The sequence below is a fragment of the Fukomys damarensis genome, unplaced genomic scaffold (genome assembly GCF_012274545.1).
Source record: "Fukomys damarensis isolate Sample0158 unplaced genomic scaffold, DMR_v1.0_HiC HiC_scaffold_16, whole genome shotgun sequence".
In the NCBI taxonomy this organism is placed as follows: domain Eukaryota; kingdom Metazoa; phylum Chordata; class Mammalia; order Rodentia; family Bathyergidae; genus Fukomys; species Fukomys damarensis.
The window spans coordinates 122,417,203-122,430,538 of NW_022900928.1; the positions used below are offsets into that span (position 1 = coordinate 122,417,203).

Sequence of the window (13,336 nt, forward strand, 5' to 3'; positions counted from 1 at the left end):
TAAGGACCTTGTCCTTTCAAGGCAGGCATGGTGCCACTGAGCTAAATCTCTGGCCTCAATTGTTCAGTATTAATATATATTGTATAATGATGTAAAATGAATTGCTGTGACAGTAAACAAGGGGTTTCCATTACTATACAAAACTAAATCTGGCAATGTTAAATTCAAATAGCAATTTCTTCTCTTTTTCTTTTTCTTTTTTTGAGACAGAGAATCTTGCTATGTAGTTGATCCTGGCCTTGAACTCACTATGTAGCCCAGGCTGGCTTTGAAATTGTGGCAATTCTCCTGCCCCAGCCTCCTGAGTGGTGGGATTACAGGTGTACTTTTAGCAAGACCCAGACTCAGAGAAAGGAATAGGAATGTAGCTCAGTGTTAAAGCACTTGCCTAGCATGTGCAAGGCACAAGAATTCCCAGGATCATCCTCAACGCTGCCCACCCCCATAAATAAAGTAAGGAAAATCATATTATTTACTGCTACAAATCAAATTTAGGTAGTGGGTCAGGAGGGGCTTGTGAAGTTGCTGTGTGACCTTCTTGGGTGGGTCACAGAATCACAAAATTTTCTGTGATGAAATTGAGATTATTGGAAAGATTTGGCATGTCCCGTTCAACTTTAAAATCCTGTGATTCTCCTACTTTTATTTGTGTATGTTTTTAGCTTTGTTTTCCGGAAAGTGCGAAGCCTGCTAGGGGGAAACATTCGCCTTCTACTGTGTGGTGGCGCTCCGCTCTCTGCGACTACACAGAGGTTCATGAACATCTGTTTCTGCTGTCCCGTGGGTCAGGGCTATGGACTCACAGAATCCACGGGGGCCGGAACAATCACGGAAGGTTAGTTCCCCCTGAATCTGTGGGGTGCAGTTTGTGGCATAGTTTCAGCTATGAATTGTTTTCTAAAACTGTGCCAGAGAAGAGTAGTGTAGGGTTTTTTTTTTTTTTTTTTTTTTTTTTTGTACCTGGGATTGAACTCGGGTCCTTGCCCTTGCAAGGCAGGCCACAGAACCGCTGAGCTAAATCCCCGGCCTGTGTAGGTTTTTGTATAGCAGAATAATAGTAAACTCTAGGTACTATGATCATTGATGCACAGTTTTAGACTGTATTAGATGTAGTATTAAAAATTATGTTCTGGAAAAGAAGCCTTAGTAACAAGCATTGCTTGTATTATGTACATGTATTTTCTCACATCAGTTATTAAATTTCTTTTTACATAGACAAAAATGTTTTCCCCTTCATTGTGAAGTATATTAAGGCTCAGATTCGGAAATATTTATGGCTGTTTCAAAGTAAGTATAGAAAGAAACTAGATTTTTAACAGTGTCATGGCCAGCATTTACCCTAGTCCTGGTTGAGGAGAGGTCCACTGCTGGTCAATGGTTCTCGGGTGAGTGTCCTGTGTGCTCCCCTCACAGCAGCATTATTTTGCTTTCCAGAACTGTTAGAAAAAGCTATGCTTCTCTTTGTATTTTCTAGATGCTTATTGATAAATACTGAGTATTTAAGTAAGTGAGCATTTTCTCTTACTTATCTTGAATGCTTCTTTATACCATTCTTAGATTTTTTTTACAAAATTTAGTTTTTTGTTTTATTTTGGTTATTTGAGACAAGGTTCCCACTGTGTAGTTCAGGCTATCCTTGAACTCACTATTTAGCCTAGGCTGACCTGGAACTCACAAAGATCCTCCTGCCTCCGCCTCTTGAGTGCTGGGATTTCAGGCATGTACCATCATGCCCTGCCAGATTTATTTTGTATTACTTCATTATCTTCTTGTTTTTTAGTAGTGTTCTCTATATAGTTTTGGGAGTTACTTATCTCATTTGCAGGATATAAGCAATCACAAATACACTCATAAGTAGTTGCTTTTGTAGAAACTTAATTTCTTCTGTTTTTAAGAATCAATAAATGTGTGATTAGTTTGTAACAGATTATGTTATTAATGGCAGTTTTGTTACATAATCAGCTTCTTAATCGCTTTGATTGCTCTTTGAGTGATAATGCAGTAGTAACTCGTAGCACTGGGGGTTCATTTCCTAGATCCTTGGAAGCTTTTGGTCTTGTTCTTCAGCCTACTCGGAGCTTCAGCCTGTTTGAATTTAAATGGGGTGTGAGAACATAAGCTGATGTGAGGCAGGCTGCAGTTTCCCTCTGGAATGGCGGTACTGGGTGGTCGATGGCGGAGTCGTTCTTCAGTGGTTTGAGGCCTGTAGAGAGTGAAATAGATAAACCACTGTGCTGCATCACCCTGCAAGATGGGATACGAAGCAGCAGCTACTTCCTCAGATGTGCTGGGCTCTGCAGTAGGAGCACATGATGGTTCAGAATTCCAGGGGAGCTAAGTACAGCGGCCCCGTCTCATAGGGCTTCAGTTGTTGCTGTGCCTGAAATGTGGGCCTCTTTTGCTGTAGGTTTCACACTTACATTAAAAAATTTCTTAGCCGGATGTGGTGGCGTACACCTGTAATCCCAGTACTCTGGGAGGTTGAGGCAGGAGGATTGCTTTGAGTTTGAGATCAGCCTGCTCTACATAGTGAGTTCCAGGTCAGCCTCAACTACATAGTGAGACCCTGTCTCAACAAACAGACACACAAAAAAAATTTCCTGTTTTAAAAAAAATGGTAGTAATTAATTCACATTGTACTGCAGAGACCACATAGCCCCTGCTTTACCAGTTTGTGACTTGTGCGTTTAAGGATTCTCTGGGGTTATCCAAGCATGGGGTAAACTATCATTTTTAATAATATAGAAAAATGAAGCAACTTCTTAACTACTGTTTTCAAATACATGTTTCTCTCTTGCATCTTAGTGTGGGACTACAATACTGGCAGAGTCGGAGCACCATTAGTTTGCTGTGAAATCAAATTAAAGAACTGGGAGGAAGGTGAGAACCTATTTCAACCACGTAGTATTTTTATAAGATTAGACTTTATAAAGTTAGAGGTGTGCTTTATTTTCTTCCTTATTTTAGAATATAAAATCTACCACAAGTGCTCATTTTTGTTCTTCATAAAATATATTTTATCTAGAGCTATATGGATGCATTTATATTGTTTCAAAAATAGTTTTGAAGAGTTATTTTGCTTATTATATAGGTGCAAGTAAGAAGTATAGCAGAAACTTAAGAAATGTGTGTAAATGAAAAATGTTAATAAATTAAGAATGGTAACTTGATTTTGTAGAAGCATTCTCATGTTTTTTCCCATGAGAATTTTTACATTTTTCTTTTCTTTTTTTCCTTTAATTTCTTTTCTCTGAGAGCTTAAACCTAGAATTATCAGTAGGAAATTTTTACTCTACTTTCATAAAGATTTGTTGTTTATGCACTGTAAAGTATATATTACTTTTTAAAAATGTATTTAAGTATAATAAAGTATACTGATTATCTGTGATTTATATTGAGGGTTGCTTTTCCTATAAAGAGGTGGTAAGGCTCCAAAGTAATTTTTCAAATGTTTTTTTTAGCACAATTAGTGAAAATATCCAATAAAGCTTCGAATCAGTCTAAAATTGTATTAACAAATCTTCTAAGTTTGTAGTCAATTGACTTTATGCAGAGATTGGCTGTTATATACTGCTTGACTTAATACTTTTATCACTTTATAAGCATGGTATTTAAGACTACAGAAACATCAAAAAAAAATGTAACCATGTAGTATTTGTAATAATTTCCCATAATAGAATAGAGGACAAAAAGGCTAAATGCTTATGGGTAAGCGACTAAAATATTGCCCTTGTTTATAAATTTTGGTCAGTTAGTGTCTGCCTTGTTTCCTTTGGAAAGCCTTAATTGGGTTAAATAAGATACTCCTATTTAGAAACTAAATAAAATGTACCATTTTCATGTGGGAATCACAGTGACAAAAGTACTGGACTAATTCTACATTATTCTATGTTTATTAGGTGGATACTTTAATACTGATAAACCACACCCCAGAGGGGAAATTCTTATTGGTGGCCAAAATGTGACAATGGGATACTACAAAAATGAAGCAAAAACAAAAGCTGACTTTTTTGAAGATGAAAATGGGCAGAGGTGGCTCTGTACTGGGGACATTGGAGAGTTTGACCCTGATGGTTGTTTGAAGATTATTGGTGAGTAATTGGATCTTTTTGAAAGGGCCTGACACTCAGGTGGCTTTCTGCTACTGAGTCTTTAGAGAAGCTGTGTAATAATGTAAGATTATGTCTTTAAGTGATGATGGTATCATCTCTTGTGTCTTCGCTAGAAGAACACAGAAACTTTTAATAAGGACTAAGGAATTGATGAGGCTTGAGGTCTTATGAGATGCCAAAAGGTGTTTACCAGCAGTGTTTTTTTAAGTGCTATTAAATCACTTTGGATTTCTTTCCTGCTCAGGCTGGGAGTGTTCATTTCTTGTGAATTGCTTGACATTTATAAGTTATTAAGCAGGGCTTTCCAGTCTGAATTTAGTCCTCTGCCTTACCCAAGAAAAAAAAGGAAAACCTGGCTGCTCACGTATTACATAACCCATATGAGGCAAAAGTTAACCTTCCGGGGCTTCTCCTCTTAAGGCCTCTTTTCAGTTAAGAGCATCTGTATCCCATTGTGCTAACCAGAAGCCCAGGAAGAGATGCAGGGCAGTACTCTTCCCTCCATTGAGCTCCCATTTCTGTCCCGGATCCCACTGATACAGAAGTGATGCCCTGACATCACACTCTTTCTCTGTCTTTCTGTCTGTAGGTTAGGCCTGCATCTCTGCCACCCCGTGCAGGAAAGTCCTGTTATCATGCTTCCCTAACACACCTTCTCCTTGCCACTGTGTGATAGTTCACCACTGACCTTGCCAGATCACTTTCTTGCTGAGTACTCTTCAACCACTTACCAGTCCAATTATTTAAATACAGGATGACCAAAAATTGAATATTTTTTCATTAATTTTTATAAGATAACTGGAAATATTAAAATGACAATTTTATTACATTTATTCAATAATTTTTCTGTGTATGGTATATCTTAAAACATTGAATATACAATACAACATTACAATCTGGACAGTAGTATCTATTCTCTTTCCACATTCTTTTTGCATTATTGTCTTTCTTTGACAAATACTCTTTATGCTGTCATATTGGCCTTTCCTTTTTTTCTGTGGATGATACAACATCAATAAAATGTCTACCTGTAATAGTGAAGATGTTGATGAATGGTGGGTGTTTCACCATCCCATATTTTTCACTTATTTGGCCTGCAAGACCTAATCTAAGTTGTAAATGATTTTTTGAACCACCTTGTTTTGAGTAAATAACAGACAAGTTCCATGTTGTTTGGTCCAGAAGTTATATAAGTATTTTATAATACTATTTTTTTCTTGCTTTTTCTTTTTGGTACCAGGGATCGAACTCAGGACCTTGTGCTTGCAAGGCAGGCATGGTGGCACCGAGCTAAATCCCCAGCCCTTTCCTTGCTTTTTAATTACAGGATTGTTTGTTAGATGTTGGTCAACTGTGTTACCACTACCCATAGAATTTGACCACTCTTGGAATTTTTAAAATTTCGTTCTAGCATTTCTACATTATAAACAGTTGACAATAAGACAACATCTTTTGTCTTTCAATTTCATAACAAAGACTTTTCTTCTCTGATACACTAACATTTCTTCCTTTTTCAGTTTTTTCTTCTGGAGATCTTTTGGCACTTCCTTCCTATTCAGTCTCAGTGTCCCAAATGTGTCCATTTTGTATTGTAAAAGAACAGCACTGATTTTTGGAGAAGTATAAAAATTAAATCTAACGTACTAAGGCTAAAATTTTTTATAGATTATATCACAAAACTATGTTATTTTTGACAAATAATTTCGTAAAGAAATATAACCAGAATTTATACAAACATCAAAGGCAAATAAAACATTCTAAATAAAAAAGTATGCAAAAAACAGTTGATATAAAACAAACAGATGTACAAGTGTATCTTGTGCAAACAAGGACTGTTTGAAATGACGCCTGCCCAAGTGACACTCCAGATAGTCAGTATTTAAACAAACTGTTCAGTGGTTAATGTCCGCTAGGAGAAGACCACCGTGTACTTCCTCACTTGCTTCATTTGTTTCTCTCTTCTTGCACGCAGTAGTTTGAGCTGATCCACTTCTGGCCTTTGTCGGTGCTATCCCACCTGGCTGCCTCTTACTCTTCCCTTAAGACTCAGCTAGGATCTCACCTGCAGAAATTGTTCCTAAGCCACAAGTTGCAGAGTCTTACCACTTAGTGCTACCATATGGGGTGAAGTAATCTGTTTTTGTGTTAATACTTCTCTCCAGGTAGATGTGGACTTGCTGCTAGTGTTCCACGTTGTCACCTGCCTAGCATTAATGGATAGGTACCATAAACATACCTGTTGAGCAGAATGTACTGGAAGCAAAACTCAGCACCTAATTTTATTATATACTTTTAATTTTATTGTAACATTTTATGGGCAATTTAGGAAACTGTTAAGTGATTTGACAGCAAATTACTTAGTAAATAGCCAGTGTTTGTATGTATTAGGCTGTTATTAATATTCTCAACATTTCATTCTCCCTGCCTTTGTTTTGCACAGATCGGAAGAAGGACCTTGTAAAACTGCAGGCTGGAGAGTATGTTTCTCTTGGGAAAGTAGAGGCAGCTCTAAAGAATCTCCCGCTGATAGATAACATTTGTGCGTACGCAAACAGGTAAGTGAGTAGAGTTCATGCTGCTGGTACTTTGTGCGCTGGGTGCGCCATAAGGGTTTCTACCTTTTGTGGGCCTCTTTATAAATACTCTGAGAATGCTTCCTTTGCTGTGATGTCCAAGGACATCCTGTCATCATTTTCTCTGTGTCTGTTTCTCCTTTATTACATCTCTATGAATGTCCTTTGTGATAGAGAGTTGAAAATAAAATCTTTCTTCCTAGTTGGCTGTCCTGCACAAGGAAGCTTCACAAAACAGTCCAGTCTTAAAGAAATGTCAGCAAGTGGCCTACTTTTCAGTACTTACTACCTTGCCTTCAGCTTTCACCTGCTTGGGCCTGGGGCGAGGGCTGGGAGCCGCCCACCTGGAGTTATATTAAATTGTGGCTAAACCCGTACCACCACGGCTGATGATGATATAGGCAGCTGGAAAGGGGTGCTCATATGGTAAAATCCTAGAACTGTTTTTTGAAAATGTGTTAGAACTTTAGATTAAAACTCTGACTATATTTTCCATAATAGTGTTGGTCTTACTAATTATACTCCAGTGATAATGATTGGATATTTTTCTGGTGAGGTACAACAGTTGACATTTAAATGAAAATAAAATCAAGTATGAAAACAACTTAGAATCAGACTTGAGGGGTATAGCCCAGTTTAAAGATGAACTTCAGGTTGAACTCCTTACTCACATGCTTAGAACAAAAAATGTTTTAGATTTTAGAGCTTTTTGGATTTGGGATTATTTGCATAGACGTTACCTGTACATTGATCTTTAAATGATTCTGCTCTTTTAAAAGCTCTTTCGTGTTTTCTTTAATGATGCTACAAATCTGGATTTTTACTTTCATTATAACTGGCACTACCCTTTTCTTCCTAATGCTGGTGCCATTTCTTCAGGTTAAAGTTTTACGGTCTTCAGAAAAATGTCTGCCTCTGGGCATACTTACAGGTCCTGTGTCAATACCCATTCTCACAGTATCCAAAGAGAAAGGATATATAGCACATTATTTTGAATTGTTACCAAGTTTCTTTAGATACACTACCTGATTTACGTTAGATTTTATTTTTTTCTTAACCTGTTGCCATTTCTGATTTAATGATTTTTTTCTGGGTCTCTAAATATTTGTAAATTTCTTTTTAAAAATGTGTGCATGGTGCTATTCATAGGAGTTACACATACTTGAAATTTGTCATGGTCAGATTGAAGTTTATTTAAGCACCACTGAACTCTAGAATAAATTTTGAATCAAACAATAAAACTGGGTGTTACCTGAAATGGGTATTTCAGAACTAAGCATGGCACATGCATTAAGAAAGATAGTAGTGCTTTACTAAATGTCAAGATAATCAGTAACTTTTTAAGGTAATAATAATATTCTGTGCCTCAGCTAAGTTTTCTTCATCTGTTTCAGTTATCATTCTTATGTCATTGGATTTGTTGTGCCAAATCAAAAGGAACTAACAGAACTAGCTCAAAGGAAAGGACTTAAGGGGACTTGGGAAGAGCTGTGTAACAGTAGTGAAATGGAAAATGAGGTCCTTAAAGTGCTTTCTGAAGCTGCTGTTTCAGGTGAGTGTTCTGTGAAGCTAATTCTGAGAAGTGGGGCAGTAAGACAATACTTAATATCTATTTAGCTTGTTGGGAGGGCCAGGATTCAATCTTTCCTGCTCAGAGACCATTTCTGCCATTAATAGATGCATCGATCTCCCGTTCAAGCCCCTCTGGAGAATACACACATCATCCGTTCCCTTGGTTCAAACAGGTGTACATGTCTGGAATATCCTCGTCCTTTCTGCCTGTTTTCTGACCTAGTCCTTGGCTTCCTGCTCAGTTTTCTGGCCACACTAGACCATGGTGAACAATCCAAGTGTCTTACTGGAGTTTTGTACATTGTTAGTTTACTGGTAATATGCTGTTCTCTGTGCTGTATTGTTTCTTTTTCTTTCTTTTTGTGCAAGACCAGTTTAATACAGTTGGCTTAATAAAAATAGCTATTCTTTTAGGACAGCAGTAAGTATAATACAAATGTGTTTTTATTCTACTTGGATGTCTTATAAGACTGTGAAAAATGTAAATTTGATTTAATCAAATGGAGACATTATTCTGGCCTTGTATTTCAACCATAATTTTGTTTCAGAGTGTATCACCTTGAACAATCTTGGACTGATGCTAAATTGATTGAATTAATTAATGGATATTCCCTAAAAAAACCTACATAATTTCTGTGTAAAATACAGTACTGGAACATTGAAAACTAAGCATAATACAGTTTTTGCTTCTTTCATGCTTAACAGCTTTATTAAGATATAGTCAACTTGCATATGACTTAATGTTTAATATGCACAACTCCATAGTGTTTAGTGCACTGCACTGTGCTCACCTAGCTGTACATCCACCCCTGCAGTCAGTGTTACAGTACCGTTGTCTCCCAGAAACACACTCCATGTCTAGGTTATCAGCCGTTCTTGTTTATCCTCCAAATCCTTGTCTCTCAAAAACTACTAAGTAATTTTCTCTTTATGAGTTTGCCTATTCTAGAGATCTTACATAAGTGGAATCGTACAGACTATACCTTGTGACTGGTTTCTTTCACGTAGCAGAGTGTTTTCAGAGTCCTCCGTGCTGCAGTCTGTATTAGTGCCTCATTCTCTTTTATTGCCAAGTAATAACTATGGACATATGCTGCATTTTGTTCATCCATACAGCAGCCAGGGGACAGTTGTTTTCACTTTTGGTGGTTTTAAGACTCGATGAACATCCACGTTTGGGCTTGTGTGTAGACACATGCGATTTCCTCTTGGAGAGGTGCCTGATGAGTGGAATTGATGGGATATAGGTTAACTTTATATTAGCCTTTGGGGAGAATAGCCAGAAAACCTTCTAAAAGATTTTTTCCCAATGTTTTCTGAATAGTTTTCCAAAGTGCTGGCACTGTTTTACATTCTGACCACTGGTTTGCCAGGTAAACCTGGCAGTTTTTTGTTTTTTTTTTCTTGTCAGTAATTTACTAGGTTATCCCACATCTTTTTTAGCTTGCAGGCTTTTCTTCTAAGACTTAAGACCCCCTCCCCCATTTTTGTCTAGTTTTCTATTTGTGCTTACTTTTAATTCATGAGGCATTTTTATGACCGTTGAGTTCTTTATCCAGAAAATTTACATGTTTGTTTCTTTGGGCACAGTTTATGGAGATTTAATTTGATTTCTTATAGGCCAAATAGGCTATATTTCGCTGTTTTTAATGTATCTCTTATTATTGAGACTCGTTTCTGAAAAATCAGCCACCTTTCTTAGTGTTTGCAATCTGGTTTTATGCTGGGAAGACTTTCCTCTACTCAGCCCTGCTACAGATTCTGGAGCCATCTATGCTTTATTTTGTAGGGATGCATCCTCTCTGGATTTCAAATCTAGTTGAAGAGAGTTGCTGGTTTTTACTTTGCACTCCCCCTGGCATGTGCTTCTGTTACTGTATGCCTTTGTTCTAGACAGTCCATCTTGGTGCCCTCTTCCTGTTAGTGCTTTGATTAGGGTAAGACAGAAACTAGTTCTTTCTGTCACATGACAGAAGTCAGAATGTTGGAGGTTTCTTCCCTATTCCTCTGTACTGTGCTGAAGAGAGCTCTGGCAAGCGAATGCCACATTTTTTTTTTTAAACCAGACATCAGTGTGGATGGATTATACTTTCCTGGAGTACAAGAACCTCTTAACTGGTTTCTGAGTTTCTCACACAGGCAGTACATGGGTCTGTGTATTATTGTTAAGTTGATGTCTGCGGTGGAGGACTAGGAACTGGCTTTTTGTATTCTATCTTTCATTTTTCCGTATGTTGTAATGCATGCCACTTGAGAGTGGAAACTATTCTTTTGTATTTTTCTAAGAATGTTTAATAAAGCTTCTTATACAGTACTCATTTTTTTACAATACATACATGTTGAATGATACTTTAAAATAAGCCAGTCTTTTTTTTTTTTTTTTGGTGCTGGGAATCGAACTCAGGATCTTGTGCTTGCCAGGCAGGTGCAGCACTACTGAGCTACATTCCTGTTCCAAAAGCCAGTTGTATTAAACAACATGTTTCTTCAAAACCATATGTCTCTCAACCTCCTTCTGATGTGGCCCTTTCCTCTTCTCTCTTCCTACCTCCCTCATTCATCTTCTGTTATAAATCTGTTAGCTATTAGAGTGTGTTAGCAGTACACTAGCGAGTAAGCATTCTGTCTCTACAAGTGACTATTCTGGCTTAATAACAAAATTCTCTTCAAACTTTTATAACTTTTTAATTTCTAAAATAATTGTAAAATAAAATTCTCTTTCCTTTCTCTTGGATCCCAGTCCTAGAGGTATATGGTTTATACTTGGTGAGTATTCCTTCATCCAGCAAATATCGATGCATTAGTACCCAGCTTTGTGCTGCAACTTGCCTTTCTCTTAACATTGATTGATTGGATGCCCTGTTGATAGATTGGATACCCATATGAGTCTAGGTCATTATTAATGATAAATATATTCCATTTTATGACTGAACTATAATTTTACTTAATTTCCTGTTGATAAGTAGTTAAAAATTATTTTTCTATTTTAGTTCTTGTGCTTTTTTCCTTCCTTCACACTTATTTTTGAGAACTGCGTTACTTAGAAATGAGGTACATGGTTGTGGATTTTGGTGACTGTTCTACTAGGGGAGTTGTACTACTTGCTAAGAACTTTAAGTGCACATTTTTAATTCCTTTTTCATTTTTTTAATCATCTCAGCAAGCCTGGAAAAGTTTGAAATTCCAGTAAAAATTCGTTTGAGCCCTGAACCGTGGACCCCTGAAACTGGTCTGGTGACAGATGCCTTCAAGTTGAAACGCAAAGAGCTTAAAACACATTACCAGGCGGACATTGAGCGAATGTATGGAAGAAAATAATTATCCCTTCTGGCATCAGTTTGCTGCAGTGAGCTCAGATCAAATAGGAAAATACTTGAAATGCATGTCTTAAACTGTGAGGCAAACTCCGTTCTTCGTGTTAAACTTCTAAACTGTTATTTCTCATGACATCACCGTTTTTAACTGACAGGCTTAGTAAAATACTAAGACAGCAACTTTGTGTCTGTCTCTGATTTCTTTTTCCTCTTTCGGTTTACTTCACCACCTATGACTGCTTGTCAGGAGAAATTTTCTGGATCATATTGGGGGAGCAGTGATTTTAAAACCTCAAGTTTTTAAACATGATTTATATGTTCTGTATAATGTTCAGTTTGTAACTTTTTAAAGTTTGGATGTATAGAGGGATAAATGAGAATATAAAAATTGGTTATTTGGGGGCTTTTTTACTTAATGTATTTAAAAATACAAGGGTATTGATGTGAAATTATGTAAATTTAAAATGCTTATGAATCAAATCATTGTTGAACAAAAGACTTGTTGTATAATTATTGTCTTGTATGCATTTGAGAGAAATAAATATACCCACACTTATGTTTTAAGAAACTGAGATCTTGTGAATATATGCCTGCCAGTGTCTTCTTTATGTTTCCTTCTTTCCTTATTTATTTATGAGACAAGGTTTCATTATGTAGTTCCAGGCTGGTCTCGAACTTGTGGCAATCATCCTGCATAAGCTTCTCCCAAGTGCTGGGATTATAGGCGTGCACCAGCATGCCAAGCTATGCATTTATTTTTTATTGGGAAGAAATATAGTTTGGTACTGCATGAAGCAAAATAGCAATAGTGGAAGGGAGCCATGGTTTCATAATAAAGGAGACACAGGATACAGCAGATGTAGCACCAGTTGACAAGTAGTCTTTGATAACGTACTCTCCAGATGTGTTCAGGAAAGTAGCCAAGATCAAATGGGCACAATTCTGAAAAGAGTAGAATTTCAAAAACAAAGGATAGAAGGTTATGTTTTATTTCATTGGCCACATGTACATTTAATTGTTTACATTTATGAACACATTCAATCATAGAAAATTATTCTACCCCCAATACCCCTAGACTATTTTTATTGGAGATATTTAATTATATGTCTAATTTTTAAATTGGTATTTTTAAATAGTTTGCACTGATGTTTGTGTGTGTGAAAAAGATACTAAGTGATAGCTTATTACAGAGCACTTTATATCACAATCTTTACTGGAAAGTGAAATAATTTAGAATGCTTCTAGTAATAGCATTCTAAGATACAAAAGAATTTAGCTTTATAATGAAGTGTGTTAAGATTTGATTTTGATTCATGTCAAGTTACTTGTGACTCAAAAAACACACTTGGTAAGCCTTTATATGTATTGTTATTTCTAGATCATTAAGACTAATTTTGCATGAACTAAGATGCTCATATTAGGATTTAAAAAGTCATAGACACCACATTCTTCATGTCAGACTAGTTATTCTCTTGATTCTTACTTAGTTCAGGCATCAACAGGCAGAAAAGGAAATGTAGAAGCGGGGAACACAGATCAAGGCCGAGGGAGAGGAGTTGGGAACCTTGTCAGATCACAACATGTCCAGAGATACTGCAGTATGTTTTTTCTTTGGTTTTCAACCCTTGTATTCCTTATATTGTGTATTTGTACTATGTTTTAAGTATTTCTCTCTGTCATAGTTCAAATTTTGATGTTTGGGGGAAAACTGCCACAAGAAGTAAACATAGGGAAGAAAGCAAATGGAACTTCTTTGTATCAGCAT

General features: G+C 36.7%; 1 protein-coding gene across 3 annotated transcripts in view; it reads left to right on the forward strand.

The window, feature by feature from the left end:
* Acsl3 (acyl-CoA synthetase long chain family member 3) overlaps window positions 1–11,737 on the forward strand; it is a 53,949-nt gene extending 42,212 nt beyond the window's left edge. For 2 of the 3 annotated variants that reach the window (XM_010611795.3, XM_033764660.1), the window contains 6 exons: window positions 663–835; window positions 2,806–2,880; window positions 3,900–4,091; window positions 6,553–6,667; window positions 8,080–8,237; window positions 11,418–11,737. In XM_010611795.3, coding sequence (XP_010610097.1) covers window positions 663–835; window positions 2,806–2,880; window positions 3,900–4,091; window positions 6,553–6,667; window positions 8,080–8,237; window positions 11,418–11,575 — 871 coding nt within the window. In that variant the 3' untranslated portion in view covers window positions 11,576–11,737. Of the gene's footprint in view, window positions 1–662; window positions 836–2,805; window positions 2,881–3,899; window positions 4,092–6,552; window positions 6,668–6,888; window positions 7,094–8,079; window positions 8,238–11,417 lie in introns of those variants that run through there. The other variant, XM_010611798.3, reaches the window with a different exon arrangement.
* Window positions 11,738–13,336: the final 1,599 nt, after the last annotated feature.